The following is a 19338-nucleotide window of genomic DNA, read 5'->3' on the forward strand; positions in this document are numbered from 1 at the left end:
TTCATATAGAGCAGGTCTAGACCGTACTCTATAATATAGAGGCCTCAGTATTAAATTGAGTTCCACAACCAGTTAAAAGTTCCTCACAATAACTTTAAATACAAAAATAGATATTTAAGAAACTTCTACCTTTCTTTGACACTCTTATTCTTCTTCTTTTCGGAACATTATTTAAATAACGGCAAATCATAACAGACGTTATGTCAAGACACTTCTAAACCGTACTCTATCACTCACAAACTCAAACTTATTGGGCTACCAACAACCATATTTCTGATTTGGACTAAACACTAAGCAAACACAGTCACAAGCTATTAAATACTATTATTATATTAATATTCATAAAGGTCAGAAAGATATAACGACACAGAGCATTGATGTAGTGTCATCCCCCAAGATCCTCTGTCAATCCATCTAACAGCATGTATTTATATATGACTAGCTACAGTATGAGGTTATGTGCTGAGGTTCATACACAAAATTCCCATAATAAAATCTGTATACACCCAAATTACAAAAAAACAAACATATTCTCTTTTTTACCTATAGTAAACTTCTACCTCTACGATAGTTCTGATTTTATTTCTCCAGGTTTTGAGATGTCTGTCTCTGAGATTTCTGTCTTGACCCTAAAACAATGGAGGTGAATGGAATTTAGTTTGTCATGCTCCAAAGCAGTGTCCCCAGGGACACTGTTTCTGGAAAGAGATTTTTCTAAATGTAACTCTTCAATGTTGTAACCCTAACACACTAAATCCTGTTCACCTTTAGCTAACTGTTTCCTTGTTTCCAGTCTGTGGCCAAGCTGAGCTAACCGGCTGCTGGTTGGAGCTTCATATTTATCCAACACACCTTACGTAACTCTCAGAAAGAAGGCAAATATATGTATTTCCCTAAATGTTTGGTTTGGTTTCGGTTTTGACATAGACTGAAGTTTACTATGTGAATGGAAATATGTTTTCCCTTATAGTCAGAAGTTATGTAAGGGATTAAAGTCAGAGGAGAGTGCTGTCTCATCACATCAACATCAAGAAGGCAAGGAAAATAACTGGACCAAGCGTGCTAGTTAATAAGTTAGTTTAGATAGCTGTGTGTTCAAATTTGACTTGGTGAAGTGAATCTATAGAACGCGAGAATCTTGTCCACAAGCAGTCCTCGTCAGCTCCAAATAATCATTTGTTTGTACCGGATCTCCGCTGGTCCATAGCACAAGCCTGATCCTCCTCCATCACACTGAGCCTGGCAGCCCCGCCTCCACACCACGGCCAATCCCAGGTCTCAACACGCCCACTGCCTGACCAATAGGATCTCTGCAGAGGGAAGTACCATGGACGGGGCAGCCCATACATTCCTATAAGAGAGGTAAAACACATTTGATCTAATCTATCTGAAAAGATATGTTCGACATTGAGAACGTGGGTATTCAGAGGGCAATGATTTCATACCTGGATGCACAGCCTCTATGTACCAAGTGAGCACACCATACACAGCGGCATCGATAATGAGCATCATCATGGATAGACCCAGGTTAAAGTCATCGCCTTCTACCGGCGACTGACTGATGGTCCGCCACTGGATGCCAACACCTGCTACCTCATACAATGCAAAATACTTGGAGCCCAGGCCGAAGGCTGTGGTGGACATCAGAGACTGGAGGGGACAGGTGAAACAAGAATTTATTCACCTTAATAGCATCTGGATTATTTAAGTAATACCTCACAGTGGCAACACGAGGAGCACATTTTACAAACAGACCTCAAATATAGTTAGATTCAAATGAAAAGATGGGGAAAAAGAGAAAAAGCCTTACAGCGATGCACTTCTCAAAGGCTGTGATCTTATCGTGGGCCACCTCCTCCCTAATGGCCACATACATGTACGGCACGTAGCTGAGGAAGTAGATGATTCCTCCACACGCAGAAGCCAGCTTGGCCTTAGAGTAGATTACTGACACCAAAAAACTGGGAAACAAAGGAAATTTACATTGGGCTTCTTTATCATTTAGTAGTTTCATGAAATCTCATATATTGTACGAGTCAAACTAATGATTCCTAGACGAAAGCTTGGCACAGTGAAGTCAGGGGTAGTTTAAACAAATAACTAATACTCTATGTTAATACTATTTCATGGATATATATACATCTATATCAACGTAGCAATAACAGACTATAATACACTGAACTGCTGCGTCTCTGTGAAAAATTTGGATTTGGACGGACGGGTGAAAACCTGCCGCACGGAACCCCCCCGAAGCAGCGCGCGGCAGAATCTCTTGCTTTTTCTGTTAACAGGTTAACATGGGCAGCCACACAGCCCGCGTGAGCAGCAAAGCTTTGGCGCGACTCGGCTGCATGTCAGCTGCGTCTCTTCTAGAGATTTGAGGTCTCTCCTATTTTTTCTGCGTGCTGAGCCAAAATAGACAGTGAAAATGATCTTTTGACCGTAAACTGATATCATACCAGCAACATTAGGCCTACTACAGTTTCAATGTCCATGTCTGTAGAATATGTCACAGACATGGAAAAAAAGTGAATATTTATTTTTAACTTCCTGTTTCCGTTTCAAAATAAAAGCCCTCTAGCGTTTTTTTCTGTGGACAGAATTCCTTTATTTGTTAAAGGGACTATTTGTAACTTTCAGAAATGCTTCTTAACAGCGACACCTGTGGCCGTGAAATCAACGAAAGTCAGCGTCGGGCTCGCGCTTGCTCGCTCTCAATATACCTGAACGAGCATCACTCAAAACAGTGAGGCGACACAAGTCAGCTAAAACCACAATATCACTCTATATTTCAGCTGCTTGGCAGTAATGTTAGCTGACCAGATGAAGGTCTCTCCATGAACATGATTTAGATCTGATCCTAGTGTTGGCTTTTCCTGCCTAAGTGCAGGCTGAAGCAGCGGGGCTCTGCAGCGTGTCTCCCTGCTCTCTCCTCCCGCAGCCGGAGAGCAGAGGAGACACCGGCACCCGGTCGGTAACGAGAGGGTAACGTTACTAGCTAATGAGCTCCGTCACTTCACAAGACACGGGAAACCTCTGTTGGTCTGGAGGAGCTGCAGCATTTTTTTTCTGCACAAACGTCCACTGTGCATTCACTAGATATTCTCAGAGCTAAACTAACTCTTCTGCAGTGAGGAGTGAGCGCGCGTTCACGTCTAGAGGTGGAGCGAGCTGAGAACGCGCGCGCTCTCTGAGCGAAGGCAGGCAGGCAGAGTTGGAGAGGCAGCGGCCACACACGAACGCGCATATGTGAGCGCGCATGTGTGACGACCCACTACATTTATGCGCGTACAAAGTTACAAATAGTCCCTTTAACATAAGGCTTTTATTCGGAAATATTTGCAGGACAGTGTTGTGGAAAATAGCAGGGCTCCATATATTATTAGAGTTCTGGCTTCCGTGGATTATTATTACTTACAAATGAGCACACACTTCTTAAACTTTTTCTGTCTAGAATAAATATGTATGACATTTATAATGTAATGAAAAGGAAGATAGAAAGAAGGATGAAAGAAAGGGCTGTCAGTAGCAGCCCAGCAGCAGCAATGCTGTCGGTGTGGACAACACATGCATGAAAGACGCAGTAGTTCAAGCAGCCGAGGCTCATGGAATGCGCTTCTCTTAAGCCGCGCGTCACGTTTTTCTATCAGTTTTTAGACATGCATAAAAGTTTAAATATTCACACCACTCGTCGATGTCGCGCTTGGCACAGGCAGCCAATCAGATCAAGCAAGAGGTGGGCTTTACTGCTTTACCATTTTCTTCCCGTTTTGATGGCGGTAGACGTGGTAGGAACAGGGGGACAATCAGCAAATGCAGACGAAAGGTTGATACTAGCTGTATTTAATTATGATTAACTATTAATTGAGGTTTCTAACTATATAATTTGTCTGCTTAAATGGATTTCTTTTTCCTTTAACCACATTTGATCGCCCAGTTGCACACGCAGCCCCGCTCCACAGGTGCATCACAATGTTTTGACTGACGCACTTTGCCAAAGCATTTTTGAAGCCTGTAGCAACACATCTCTGTCTGAATTTTAGAAATAGTCAACTGTTGAAAGCTTGGGAAACTGACCCATTTTGAGAAGTGAGGGATTCATAGAAAGTTCAGTGGAACTAGGAGATCTCACCAGAACATGATGGTGGCCACGGCGTAGATGGTGAGGAAGAGCCAGATGATGAAGGGGTCGCTGTGGAGCAATACCCGGCCGTACTTCAAGATGGCCGTCAGAGCGGTGACAGAGATGGACAGCTGGACAAAGCCGGTGATGAACCAAGCCACCCAGTGGACAGCGTTGTTCAGACCCATCATCTTCATCACCTGTGGAAATGGCATGTGGGTTACATTTCTGAAGTTGTAACTACATTTAAAACTGGTCCACTGTAGGTTTGTTTGTCATTCAGTGGTGGTAAGGACATTTTTACTCTCCAGTGTTATGTCTGAGCTTTTGATACACAAAATAAAATAACACAAAGACACTCTCACCCAGGAGAGAACTGTTCATGTCCTGTGTGAATCCAACAACGTGTTGTTTGTCTTTGTGTTCAAAACGTTAAATTTCACTTTCACTTTACAAACGTAGTATTTTTAACCCAAACCACGATATTTTTCTTAAACATAACTAAGTGGTTTTGTTGCCTAAGCAAGTGTTTGTGTTTGAATTGATAATGTTAACCACATAGTCACTGCAACCATGGCAGAGCATCGTAGTTAGACGTGCTGGACCACTATTAATTTCACCATCAACATCATCGTCATCAACATCATCACCATCATCACCATTATCCCCGTTATTGTTATCTCTGCTACTCACCTCATCTATCTATCTCATACTCTGTACACTGCCCTGGTAACATTACAGCATTTATACCTCTGTCTCTCCCTCTCTCTCATAACATGTGTGCACATGCACACACACATGCACACAAAATCAGTTCAGAGCCTCCATCCCCCACTCTATCAATTTGTTATATGTATCTCTTAAATTGTTTTGTCTTGATGTTTGTTCTGTTCTCCACTTTCCGTCTTTGTCAAGTTTTTGTTGTGTCACATTCGACAATACATTTTATTTATTTTTTTTTAATTGTTTTTATTTAAAAAAATAGAATTCTGTGGTTTTCCCAGAATTTGTTTCCTAACAGAGTTGAAATACCACTGAACTAGTATTATTCATTATCATTATCATGACATGCTGAATCTCTGAACCATACTAATTATATTATTAATTCTGCTCATACATGTTATATGTTAGAGACATTTTATCAGAAGGATAAACCCCTTGAGATGAACCATCTTGTTATCCAGGGGGTCGTTGATATGCTACTTCAAAACAGTGTACGGCTGGTGATATTCTATATTTTTCTTGTACTCAACAAACCCCATGAAAAGACCGAAACCAATAATGTGAGAGTCAGTCTCTCCATACTTTCTAACTTGCCTACTCTGTCTGTGGCTCTCAGCACCAAGCCCATTGATTTCTACTGAAGACATAAATCTTTAAAAACAACTCACAAACATATAGTTCCATTTTTGAAAAAGGATCAGTAATTTCCTAAAACAGATGGACACTTTAGTTTTTAACAAACATTACTCAAACAGGATATAATGTATTTGTTGGGGACTATATTCAGCTGCGAATTAATCCGCATTTGGTGCTCAAGTCAGTATTTGGGGAAGCAGGACAGTGAATGTAGGCTTGAGTCAAAATAAACTACAGTGTGTGTGTTGATAGTAATGAAGGAACATGTCCCCCAGTGAAACATTGTGGCTCATTGGTGTTTTTAATAACAACAATGGAGCTCTATGGCTCAGAGGAATACAATATTTCAGGCTTTGGATACACATACAGGACTTTAGTTTGTAGGATACATCCATTGTTGTGTCTGCGCATGGGATTTGTTGATAATAAGAAAATGTAAAACATTTGCAGACTTGTCCTTTAAAATGATGATATTAATAATAGTAATAAACAACATACCTGCTATGGTCAGGGAGCTGGGATACAAAATACCAAATATCAGCCTGACATGTTAACCAATCGATTTAAAGAAGACCTTTTATGCTTATTTTCAGGTGAATACTTGTATTGGGTTTCTACTAGAACATGTTAACATGGTTTACAGCAGTGCTTGAGGTGGAAAAAAGTGCCGGTACTCCCCTTATTTCACATGTTGTTGTGTGTATCGGCCGGTATCAGCAATCTCTGTTCGACTTATTTATTCAATATTTCGTTAAGCATGTTAAACTCTGTCAGTCATAATCAGCTGTTTTATTGCAATATTATTATACTTGTGCTCTGCATCTTCGATAGTAGGCCTATAATCCTCCAATAATATTCACACTGGAACATTCTAGGGTTAAGGTGGTGTGTTTGTATATATAATGTTAATAGTTAAAGTGCTTTCCTGTCTTATTTGTAGTATTGCTCTATAATATATTATAGGATGCCTATAGGCTGGAATCAACAGCAGACAGATAGGTACACATGCAGAGCTCAGGTGGGTGAGCTCTTCATTCAGGTTTTAGGAGCAGAGTCCCAGTCAGGATGCTCCTACATATTATACAGAGACACATTCTGAATTTCTACAGAGAATAAAAGATACTAGGAGATATTGGGTTTGGGGGTCCTCCCTCAAGAAAACTGAAGTTTTTTTTTACTTAAAACGATGCATGAAACATCATTTTGGACCCTTATTATTATTATTACTAGTTAAATGATTATTTTTATCATTTATCAGAGCCTTTGTCTGAACATTCAATTCTTCTGGAAAATGTTTGCCCTGTAAAATCATATTCTATAAATCAAAAGAGCAGATTCAGAAAAACTTTGAAATGATGTTTCATTAATTATATTTGTTCACAAATAAAAAAGTTATGACTAACGGTTCACTAATTATTTTACAAAAAGGACATAAACATTGTATTGATAAATAACAGCACCCTCGTTCTCACCCCCCCTCTGTCTGAGCTCCTGCTCTGATTGGTCGGCTGGCCCACTCTGTTATGATTTGTCAATCAAACCAAACTCTTTGAACTCCGCTCCAGCTCCGCTCTAACTAGCTTTATTTGAGGTTGTGCTAAACTAGCACTAGGCAGGTATTATGCAAATGTGTTACTTCTTGACATCACCGCGTTACAGAAGAAAAGGCAGAACTTCAAGCTAGGCGTTTCAGGCAGTTCAGGAGCGGTGTTTCTGTGAGGAGAGTAACTCCCTTTGGCGTGGACTTTAGGCTTTGTAACTTTGCAGACCTTTTTACAAGCTCAAAAATACTATATAACACACTAAAGGAAAGGGAATAATAGGTCCTCTTTAAGTCCCTCCCACCCCCCGACTGATGACAGACATATGATCATACATTCTGACCTCTTTGAGCCGGTGCTCCTTCTCAGCCACAATGTGCTGAATCATCATGGCTACTGAGTAAACCCAGGAGATCACCATGCACAGAGGCATCATGTGCTCAATCACAAACAGAAAACTGAAAAAAACACATCAACACAGGGTATCAGGTAAAGACCAAATATACACACATTATTAGACCATACTGCATTTCAAATGCATGGGATCTCAACATGTACAAACGTGTAATACGTATGACATATATTTATCAGAAATGAAGAACACAATTTCTATAAGCATTTTGAAATACACAATGTTTCAAACTGCATATAATATTTTTATGACAACCATGTTTTTCCATCTCTGCCTGATGATTGCTTGTCATTGCCCAACATTACAACCTAAACAGAACCACAAATAAGAGAACATGCTAAAGTGCGTTTCTTACTCGTCTCTGGTGTAACACGGGTAGGGGAACATCTGGACGTAGTTACCAGGCTCCACAACATCATGGCCCACAAACGTGTTGATGATGGCTCTCTCTATCATATCTGAGAGGGGAGAGAGAGAGAGAGATAAATAAAGTACAAAATGTGCTACTTCTGCATTACATTTACATTTTTTTTGTATAATTTCCTGTCTTTGTTTTCTGCGTCTCTCTTCACAGTTCAGTTTCCTGAGTTGTGGATGTTTTTATTTGGTGTAATATTGTCCAGTATTGTGATGAGGCAGATCTTCCTGTAACTGCATGAGTTACATTTCAATTGTTCCTCCCCTTACATTAGCATCTAGTCAGTGAGGTATATTTGGTCGTTGGTTGGTATATATTGTTGTTTCCCTCTTTTTTGAATAACTTGTTAAGTATTTCTTTAAAGCTCCTCTAATACATATTAATACATTAATGGATCAAACATGCATCCATCCATTATCTGTAACCACCTATCCCATTCGGGCTGGAGCCGATCCCAGCTGACATTGGGCGAAGGCGGGGTGCACCCTGGACAGGTCAACAATGAACCTAACGGGCATGTCTTTGGACTGTGGGAAGCCGGAGAACCCGGAGGAAACCCACACTGACACAGGGAAAACATGTAGACTCCACACAGAAGGGCCTCAAGACGGATATGAACCTGTGAGCCTCTTGCTATGAGGCGACATCAAACAACCGTGTGTAATTTGAAAGCTGTTGCTCATAATGACAAACTTACAGATAATTATTGCCAATTGTGCAGTTCCCCTCAGCTCTACAGAGCTTGTCAGCTTTTTCTAGATCATTGTATTGGTTTTCAGGTCCACAATCTCCACCAAACAGCCGACTAAGTTGGAGACTTGCTGGTGAACTGGAGCATTTAGCAGCTAAAGGAGAGCGAATACTGTACTTACATTCATGTGGTGGACACTGAAATTACTCCAAATGAATAATAATGCACAACAATAATAGGCAACTGTTTGCTATTTGATATTCATAGTGTGATAATACATCAGGTGTCGCATTTACAGCTATTTCTGCTGCCCTTAAGTGTCAAAAAAGCAATTTATGGAGCTTCAAATAGTTTTAAAATGGTATTTGAGCAATTTAGTATGGCACTTCCATTCACAGTCACAGTCTGTCTTTCTTTCCCTCCTCTCCAGCCACATTTCCTGTTCCCCAGTCCCCTTCATTGCAATTTTTTGTCCATCCAGCAGATGTCCTCTGACTTTCCTTCCTTCCCCATTACCTGACCGCCCCACCCATCTACACATCTCTTCCCACTTCCCTCATCTGCTCTCCAGTTGCCTGGCCTTCCCAGCCCACCCCCTCACCTGAATCTCATTCCCTCATCAGCCTCTCAGTTCATGTACCGGTACCAGTACCATTCATTCCGTGTCAGTTCATTCACATAATGATAGCTGAGTATTTATGCATAAACTCAGTGAAGAAGAAAGCATTTGCTGTGAAGGGACACAGAGGTAACGTCTTGGCGTGGAGCATGTGATGTAAACACTAACAAGAACTATCAGGATGTGGCGGTGGAAAAGTATGATATGAAACAATAGAAGATGTGACACAGTAGTCAAGTAATTATCAAAGTAATATTATATTATTTACTGTAGCAACTGTCTCCATGTGTTATCATGACTACACATTCGTTACATCAGACCAGTGACACTAAACATGAGGAGGAAGGCTGGAACATAGAAACAAGCAACTAAAGCTGGTACACTGGAAACAAGGAATGATGACGAGCTGACACAAGGAGAGGGAAGCACAAAGACTAAGGCTGTATTCGAAACCACCTATGACATACTGACAAACACAGCATGGAGTATACAGTACATACTGCGTTCCTCAGTAGCAGCAGTATGAAACGGTCAAAGTGATGTATTTAGCAGTATGCTAGACCAGGCTTTAGTCTTTAAACCAGCTCTTAAAGCACTGGACAAAAAAACGAACTTGTACCACTATTACTAAATTAATAAAAATATATAAATTTGATTTTGTTGTTTATGTTTGTTTGCCTTTATAAGATACTGCAGGTTTATACTATTTATTCTAACAGCTCATAGTGAAGTCAGACAAACAGGATCATCAACAAGGGGAGACGGGAAATATAAAACATTGCTCGACTAAATTTATTGCTTTTTCAGTTACGGCTACAAAACAGTGGACTGATATCCCTACACAAAAGGGTCATGTTGTCTCAGCAGGTATCTCTCTTTCCCTCGCCACTCTGCTGCTCTGTAGCCGGTCTGTGAGCGTGACTGGCCGGCTGGCGAGCGAACTACGCACACGGGCAATTGTGGAGCTTTTCAACTCAAAAGGCAGATAAACACAGGTTCCTGTTAATTTATAATGGATATTTATGTTGTGATATTTAAACAAACTATCTGTCAACAAGGATATAAAAGCTCCTCGTCTACGAGACCGGTCTCTAGAGAGCTCCAGCCAGCTCACAGCGGTATGTGAGCGTGACTACCCAGCTGGAGAGGTAGCGATCCCGACAGGCGCTGGCTACATAGCTGTCACAGCAGTTTGTGGAGCTTCTTAACTCCGAAAATGTTGAAGTGAATTTAGCGATGAAATAGATACGAAAAATGTAAAAAAAGAGCCGTTTTTGGCAGCTGTTGTGACCATAGCCTTTACCATTCCAGCGCTTTGCATTGTGGGATACAGTAGGCGAGGTAGACTGGTCCGATGCATACTGGGTACTTTTGGCATACTGTAGATTTTGCTTTTGTTCGCATACTATATGCTACATTTTGGTCAAATCAGTATGTACTACTAGAATACAGCCTAAATACGTAAGGGCTGATTAACAGATGAAACACAGATATGGAAAAAACAGGAAAACACACAAAGACAGGAAATAAATCCAAACATGACACATGGAAAAAGTAATTTTCTAAATAAAACAGGAAATAGACTAAACAAAAACCCAAGACCAGGACAGTTTACTCTGTATTATGCAGGTATTCTGGATATTACTGCTTAATATGTAAAGGAATGTTTCTGAAAAGAGATTTTTTTCATTTTATGTCAAAGCCTTAATGCAAAATTCCATTTGCCTCCATTATTAAAGGGGTGGAGGTAGAAACCTCAATCAAAACATGGACATAGACCACATGAGGTGAGTGATAAAATGTGTTTTGATTTTGTAATTTGGGTGATAGAACCCAGTCAGGTAATCTCCCATGGCTACAATCATGTACACAATGCTTTGGCCGTTTCTGGGCCAACTCTTTAGACTGTGTCCTGTCAGTCTGGATGCATCATTGTGGATCAACTTTCTGTGTCAGATGAGCAGCTTCCCTGCTCTCTTCTTCCATAAATAAAAGATGACTGAGTGAGAAAGTGCTTCTGCTGCAGCTTGCACTTGCATCTTCACAGGTGCAGCCACATCATAGTGCACAGTGGTTAACACTTTACCAGAATAAATTATTTTCTTAGTAAAACAAACCTAACCAAGCATTTGACACCACAGTCTGGCTCCCCTGTAGACCTGTGTCTGGGTCTTTACCTATAGCAGAGACTGTAGCCATCTGCATACTGCACTGAAACAATGAGTCTACTTTAAAGGTCCCATATCGTGCTCATTTTCAGCTTCATACTTGTATTTTATGTGTCTACTAGAACATGTTTACATGCTGTAATGTTAAAAAAACCTTTATTTTCATACTGTCTGTCTGAATATACCTGTATTCACCCTCTGTCAGAAACGCTCCGTTTTAGTGCATTTCAACGGAATTGCGTTGCTAGGCAACAGTTTGGGTCCATGTTTACTTCCTGTCAGCTGATGTTATTTACATACACTGCAACAGGAAATAAACTGAGACACATTTAGAATGTTTATGTTTAAAACCGTGTGATGATCTAAATATTGTATATTTATGACATCACAAATGAACAAAAGTCTTAACAACTTGTTTCAAACACACAATTTCTGAATATGGGCTGTGTGTATTTCTTCGTATATTGAGCGTTTTGATAGGTTAACAGTATTTATATAGCACTTAAACCTGCTTTATAATATAAAAGACATGAAAATCTCACTTTGTACAATATGGGACCTTTAAGATTTTTTCAGATTCCAAACATGGTAGGATTGCAACAAATCAAATATAACCATGTCAATTATGTATCAAATCCATATTAAAGCCTGTATCGTGAATATAAATTATATTCAGCATTTGAGTCACTCACCTTGGATCCAAACAAAACCGTAGAGGAAGTAGAATTTCCCCCCGGTGTTGGGCCCGGGACGCCAGTAGGCTCGTCTGATTTCATTGGTCTTCTCTGTAAAGCTGGAGTTTTGTCTAATTTTGTACAGAACGTGGGGTGGCAGGGAGCCATCTTTGTTTGTCTGGACGATCACACCTGAAATAAAAAGAACATATATCAGGTCAGACGTGTCCTGGTGGCTCAAACAGTAGACCAACATCATACTGTAGGTTCAGTTACAGTTCTAGGTGCAGTTTCTGCCTGTTGCAAAACTTCTTACTTTGACTTTAATTCAGGCCTGTTTGTCCTTTGGGGATCTGACTCTATCATACACAGTGAATTCTGTTTTTACTTGTTTGCTCTACATGTTTCAGGTCGCATTGTCCACTGCATTTTAAAGCAGTCTGTCACTCTGTCCTACAAAAACGGGTTTATTGTGGGTCTCAGAGGGTTAATGACAAAGGCCCCATTTAATTGACAGGAGTAGCGCCGATTAACGTTAGTCCTCTCCTCCAACTTTCCTCTGGCAGCCGAATCAATGCATTTGCATAATGGCCGTATACGCTGTGAGATAATGAATGAGACATTGAAACTAATTTGCACACCAATATAACTTATAATCACATTAAGGTATGTAGGCCAGAAATGAAAGTGAAATAATCACACTTTTTGGCTAACTATAAAAGTTGTGTTCCATGTGTGCACTATATGCATGATATAATTGGCGCTTTAACGAACAGTTCAAAGCTTCATTCATAATGTTAGCATTCGGATTACAGAAACATTGCGTGCAATAGTCCACATTTTCTCTCTCTTTCTCTGTAATTGTCTGTCTTCAGTCAAAATGTATTGAAAAAAGATAGATAATCATTTCCAAAATTCACAGCATGTTTTTATCTAACGAAATATTCTGCTTCAGTCCATATTTGTTGGCATTTAGCCTTTCAAAAACGACATTTTTGTTCCATATGCTGCTGTACTTTTCTTTCGCCATGGAATATTATTGCATCGGGTGGCAGCGTGAAAATATTTTCTCTAAAAATATCATATTTTATACTGCTAAGAGAAGCCTAAATAAAAATGAGTTGAATGTGTAAATTTCAGATTGAGAGATATTTTGTGTTGCTAAATTTAATATAAACTAGAAGTGCACTCGGAGAGCGCAGATTTACTGTTGATTTAAAGTCCATACTGGTGTTGTCTTTGCAAAAATACATTTAAAAACTCACTTCACAAATTACTTTTTCTGAGTTCACCTTATGGCCTATTTGGCCCTGGGAGCCTCAATGTGACAAGTTACTGCCGTATAGACCCCAATGTTAACTGAGACCAGAGCTGTCTTGAGGAAAATAGACAGATCCAGTTTTCGAACCTGCTGTAATTCTCACACACATTTTACACAGTGCGTTCAGCAGGGTCTCCTCCAGCAGGGGCTCCTATCTCTCACCGTATCAACATTTAAGCGATAGGAGTTACAGTCTTGAGAGGTGCACCTCAGATTAATATCTGTTAATTACAGTCAACTCTCTGAGCCAGGAGTCACTCAGCAGTTACCGGTTGGTGGGAACACTAAACTGACTGAGATGAGCTAATTAGTGCAGTTTGACACACACATACAGAACATAGACATTTGCACACTTATTCAAGCATTTTTCCAAGTCTTCTCCACCTAATCATATTTTCAGCAAGTTTAATAAAAAAATTAATTATAAAAAAAGTGAAATATGTCTGCTTCAGCACTGTGCTTCACATGGTTTGCATTAGAGCACAGAGAGCTAGCACTTTCTACAAGCATTTGTTTTACTATCAACTGAGGTAGCATGATCACACCCTGACAAAGAGGGATGACTCACTGGCAAACACAGACACATTGTCCTGGTAGGCCTGGTTTAGAGTATAGTTGACGATGCTGTCCTCGTCAGGAAAGCCCTTGAAGACATCCACGCTCACCTGGAAGCACGGGGCAAAGACATAAATAATTTTCCACAGCATAAATGGATTCATCAGAAACTATTGTTAGAGCTGAGCACAAAGATTAAACCATCACACTGGATTACTGCAGCATGTGTTTGTGTTTATTTGACCGTTCCTGCCTCCAAACTGGGAGCAAGTCAATAGTCTTGGAGAGTCAGAACTCAAAGTTTCAACAATTGATACATTACTTTTAGCTATTTTGCTTACTCTGCTCTGTTGCTCTCTTACTAGTGTTCATGAACTCTCAGCAGCAGCAGCAGCAGCAGCAGCTGGTGTTCAGGTGTTACAGCTGACTGAGGCATGTGACCCATATTCTGTGCAGTTGGCCTGTTTTGTTGGGAGCCAATGTTCTACATTATACCAACCTTAGACATGAAGCGCGTCCAGCCGCAGGCGGCGTTGTCGATGGTGTCCAGCTGCTCCAGCAGGGTGGAGATGTTAGGAAGGCTGTAGTTTCCCTCCATCAGACCCTGCATCAGCTCACTGTCTGTGCCGTTCAACAACTCAGGGTGCTGCTGAAGCTCTGAGGACAGCTGGAGGGAGAGGAGGAGAAGGGGGATGAATGGAGACTAACTTGTGCACCATTACATGTTTTCTGACTCAAGTACAAGTTCTATGAATAAATGAACTTTATGGGAAAATATCAATGCACAGATGCTTCTTTTTACATCCTGATAGCACTATAGCATTAATAATGTCCAAAGACGACTTGTAAGTGAGTCTACCTGCTGTAGCCACACCAGGTGGTTGTGAAGCCGGCCCTCCTCCACAAAAGTCCTGAGCTGGGCAGAGATGTTGAGCCACACCTTGGTGTAGTGTGTCACGTTACCGACGAATGCAAACGTCTCATTTGCCTAAGTACAGAAAGTTAACAAATGTTTTCTTTGTATGAATTCAGCCATTTGTTCATATGGTTTCCACTCTTCTCTTCATCCACCTCCTCCTTCCATCTCTCACCCTCCCACACTCACTGCTATCTCCACCATCTTCAGCCCACTTGTTCAAATGAGAGATCTAGAGAGCTGATGCCAATAGTCGGTCTTTGCTCACCCACAGATAATCAGTGGACGTTTGTACTATTGTTGAGGCTAAGAGAGGCCAGCAGCAACATGCTATAGAGACACATTAATCAGCTGGACAGTGTATGATTAATGTCTTTTGTGTGGAATACAAATGATGAAACCGTTAACACAGTTTGCTCGATTCTATCACATAATTCATGCTGGGAGTCTCTGGTTTCAGATGCAGCAGTGTAAATGAAACTGCACATGCAGCATTATCAAGAGTAAACTATTAATATCAGTGAAAAAACAAACGGTAACGCTTTATATTAAGGTCCTTCTAATTAATAGGTAATAGGGCCCTTATAAGTCCTTTTAAGATGCGTATCAACATTATTATGTGTTAATAAGACTATAGAAGTGTTAATAATAGCATTATAAAAAAACATTTATTGTTAGATTATAAGTCATTTATAAGCATTTGTTAACAGTTTATGGACTGCTTAAGAACGTTAATAAAAGCCTTATGAGTTTCTTATAATTGTTTATAGTAGCATTACAAACATGTATTGAGTTTAGCTTACTTACCTATCATATCATTGTTAAACCTTTACTAACCCTTTGTAGCAGTTAACTATGCACATATTAACAGTTAACTATGCTTTTTGTAAGTACCGGATCAAAGGCAAGACCAATGCCTTATTAAGGTTAATAAATCCTTTATTATGTACTTATTAACAGTTAACTATGCTTTTTGCAGGTACCAGATCTAAAGCGTGAAGCGCCTGACTTAAAATGAATGTGTATGTTGCTCTGTGTTTGCTGGATGTGTGAATATGTCTCATAATGACAACTTTATATGGTGAGAACATTACAGTGTTGTATTTAAGGCCGGTTTCCCTGCCAACCAAGTGGGAAAAAAAACTAATGCAGCTGGAACCATAGTTTTTGGAATTCTTCAGCATGTAACACAGCTTTATCAGTGAGAATGTGAACAGCTCTGCTCATACACCTACACCAAAGACAGTGCTGTCTACTTGCCTTCTGAATCACTTTATCCACCTGGGATCCAATGGGGGAGTAGAGGATCTTGGGATTTGTAGTCATCAAGTGAACAAGCAGGCCCAGATTCCTCTGTTCTTTGCTGGTGAATCCCAGAGAACTCATATTCCCCTGCTTCAAAGCCTCTGGCTCAATGATCCTGCAACAAGAGCCACAGGATAAGGCCACTAACTTTACTGCCAAGTCACAGTGCTAGGAAATTAAATTATCATTTTTTATCTTATCTGTCACAGGTTTTTAGATAACGAAAATTAAACAAAATAATTCTTCCTCACAAATCAGGCCACAAGTTTACCAGGCTCATATGTCATTGTTCCCAGTATACGGTCTTTACACCATGCACAGCTGCAATGATTGCATTAAAGCTTCAGTAGGCAGAAAGGCTTAGGCATCATTTGGCAAAAATTCCATAATAACCTTTCAGCATATTGTAATTCAAGTGCTCGGAGAGAAAACTAGACTTCTGCTCCTCCTTATGGCTCTGTTTTCAGGCTTTAAAAAATCTAGCCCGTGACGGGAGACTTTGACCAATCACAGGTCATTTAGAGAGAGAGTGTCTCTATTGGCTGTGCTCTGGCTGGTGGGCGGTGCTCAAATCTCCAAACATTTGAGGATAGAAATAGGCATTAACGTAACAGAATATTGATTCATATTTGATCAGCGCTGCCTAGTTTGACCGTTTGGTCGGAGTTTACGAGTGATTGACAGCTTCTCAGAGACGGCAGCTGGACGGCTGACTCTAGATCAGCTCTGATTGGTTGTTTTCCTCCGGTCTGTAACATTTTGCAGATGCCATTAGGAGCACCGGAGGACACAGAGGAACATGATTTTTTTCAGATTACCTGTCTCATGCATTACTGTCAGGACATAGTGACCGTTTTATAAAAATATCTTTTTTTTATATTTGCTCCATTTCTACCCACTGCAGCTTTAACTGATAAGGAATTCTTCTTATGAGTTTCTCAATTCATGTTCAATCTAATATAAAATGCAGATATGATACAAACACAAAAGAAAGTGAGAACTAAGCTTTGTTAAAGAGGATAATTCCATTTTATTACAACTTGGTCTTATTTATAGTTTTATTAATCATTTCAATCAGTTGTAATCAGCAAGGTAATTGCTAAAATGGGGCAACAATGTTGGCCTTTTAGATGTCATTTTAGTGATACGTGGGAGTCAGCAGTTAATACTGGTCGATAGTGTTATTCTTTTAGATAGAAATTATGGTTCACAACAACTAAAATATGACCAAAGTTGAAATAAAAAGGAATCATCCTTTAAATTGTAAAGATACTTCTCTGTGCTTTCATCACACAGACATAGCCATTGTTTTGTCATGTTTGGATTCCATCACCTCTAACGCCTCACCCACCTGTTGTGCCCACACAGAATTGGCTGCAGTCCGGCCCACAGTTGTACAAATGCTGAAAACTGAGAGTGAGGGTTCTCTACTTCCTCCTTCTCTTTCCCTCCTCCTGCTGCTCCTCCACCTCCTCCCTCTGCTCCTTCCACCCCCTCCTCCCTAGGGATGTCAGTCGTGTTGGGGCCCCAGGTGGTGGCGTTAAGGGGCCAGGTCATGTTTGTAGGGGGGGCTGGAGTTCGACCAGCACAGGCTCCTTTGGGCAGCAGGCGAGCCAGGCCAGAGAGCAGGTCCACGTCCTTGAGAAGCCTCTCCACATCAGCCAGGTCCTTCAATAATGTCCCGAGGTTGGTATGAGAGAGTGGAACCAAAGTGTCGGGCTGTTCCAGGTGAAGCTGGTGGGATGAGGGTGGAGGAAGAGAGGAATAAAAGGTGAAGGGAGAGAGCTAGTGAACACATAAAATGTGATCCAAACATGCTGTTGTTAGTTAGATGATAAATTCATTCTTAATTGTCTTTGTGCTTTGACGATGCTAGAACTGCTCCAGCATTTCAATGTATTTATGTATAATGAATTTTAATTTAATTTAAAGTACTTCGTTTTCTTGAAAAAAAGTATTAAAGTTTGTTACTAGTTTACATCTCTTGAAAGTCACAAAAGATGAGTTGTTTTTATATCTTGTGTGAACAAGATAAATATGTTATGGACACAAGTTATTTTTAATTTTATTTAAATTCCTATACTTCTCTACTATGCATCTGAGCCACATCAGGTTCATACAACCACCTCAAGATGGACAAAACTTTGTATTTTCACCTTGGAATGCCATACAATGAAAGTGTTGCTGTTCAGGCATTAAAAAAAAACATGAAACTGTCCTCATGCTGGACTTCACTTCAGTGGACATCACCCACTGGTTCGTGGACTACGGTTTTGAAGCCTCCAGTTCAGCATTTTGTCCATTGCCATAGTGGTTTTTGGCCGTCGCCATCTTGTTTTTTTGCAACCAGAAGTGACACGAAAGGGTGGAGCTAAGTACAACCGAACGCTGAGTAAGACATTTTTAGGCGACCAAAATGTTTCAATTAAAGGTTGTATTAAAAGTAGGGTCGACGATGTTGGAAAGCTAGCATCATTTGAAAGTAGCATCGCCTCAGGAGCTCCGTTTAAACCCTCCCACCCTCCCCTCGGGGCTCCTTCCTATGCATCGACCCCCCCACACATGCACGAGCACCGCCGCATCGTAACTGCTTCACAGACACAGAGCGGAGAGAGGACCTCAACTCAACGGAGAGTAGTAACGTAACCTGTTAGCAGCCGTTAGCAGCACAGTCCTGACTGGTTAAATACCGGAGCTATTAACATTAAAGGAGGTTCCATTCAGTTATTATTATGAGGCGTTCAAGCTCTGCTCAGTGAAATTACTATTGGGTAAAGGTAAACGTATCACATCAACGTATTACAACGTCATCATGATGCGTTCAAATGTAATCTGGTAAAATTACGTTTTTGGTGAGAAACTTGAATAAATCCAGTTAATTGAGGAGATGTTTTCACATCAATATAAAATAGATATTAGAGAGGGAACTTCATAACAACGTACCAAGATTTTTTTAATCAAAGTAAATATTTAAATATTCATAATCATTTGAATAGTGTGTTTTTATGCAAATAACCACTATAGATGACAATAACAAAGTACAGTACAGTACTGTGAAGGCTACACTACCCTCCCTCCACGGTGTAATTCAAACACTGTAATTTACCATGTATATAATGTTTTTTTATGTAAAATATATCGAACATTGAATGACTTCAGATCTAAAATGTTATTCCTTCATTTAGCGCAAAGAATTCAAAAGTGGCAGATCAAATTTCTGAGTGGCAGACAAAAAA

The 19338-nt window shown here is 40.3% G+C and overlaps 1 protein-coding gene across 1 annotated transcript in view; it reads right to left on the reverse strand.

Annotated features, from left to right (window-relative positions):
• Positions 1 to 19338, reverse strand: part of abca2 (ATP-binding cassette, sub-family A (ABC1), member 2) — a 124024-nt gene that overhangs the window by 42724 nt on the left and 61962 nt on the right. Inside the window, 12 exon segments of the mRNA XM_037777355.1 lie at positions 1187 to 1351; positions 1446 to 1650; positions 1811 to 1961; positions 4133 to 4323; positions 7367 to 7481; positions 7791 to 7893; positions 12024 to 12197; positions 13895 to 13991; positions 14381 to 14548; positions 14741 to 14869; positions 16058 to 16217; positions 17454 to 17836. Of these exon segments, the coding sequence (XP_037633283.1) occupies positions 1187 to 1351; positions 1446 to 1650; positions 1811 to 1961; positions 4133 to 4323; positions 7367 to 7481; positions 7791 to 7893; positions 12024 to 12197; positions 13895 to 13991; positions 14381 to 14548; positions 14741 to 14869; positions 16058 to 16217; positions 17454 to 17836 (2041 nt within the window).

The sequence above is a fragment of the Sebastes umbrosus genome, chromosome 8 (assembly GCF_015220745.1).
Source record: "Sebastes umbrosus isolate fSebUmb1 chromosome 8, fSebUmb1.pri, whole genome shotgun sequence".
NCBI lineage: Eukaryota > Metazoa > Chordata > Actinopteri > Perciformes > Sebastidae > Sebastes > Sebastes umbrosus.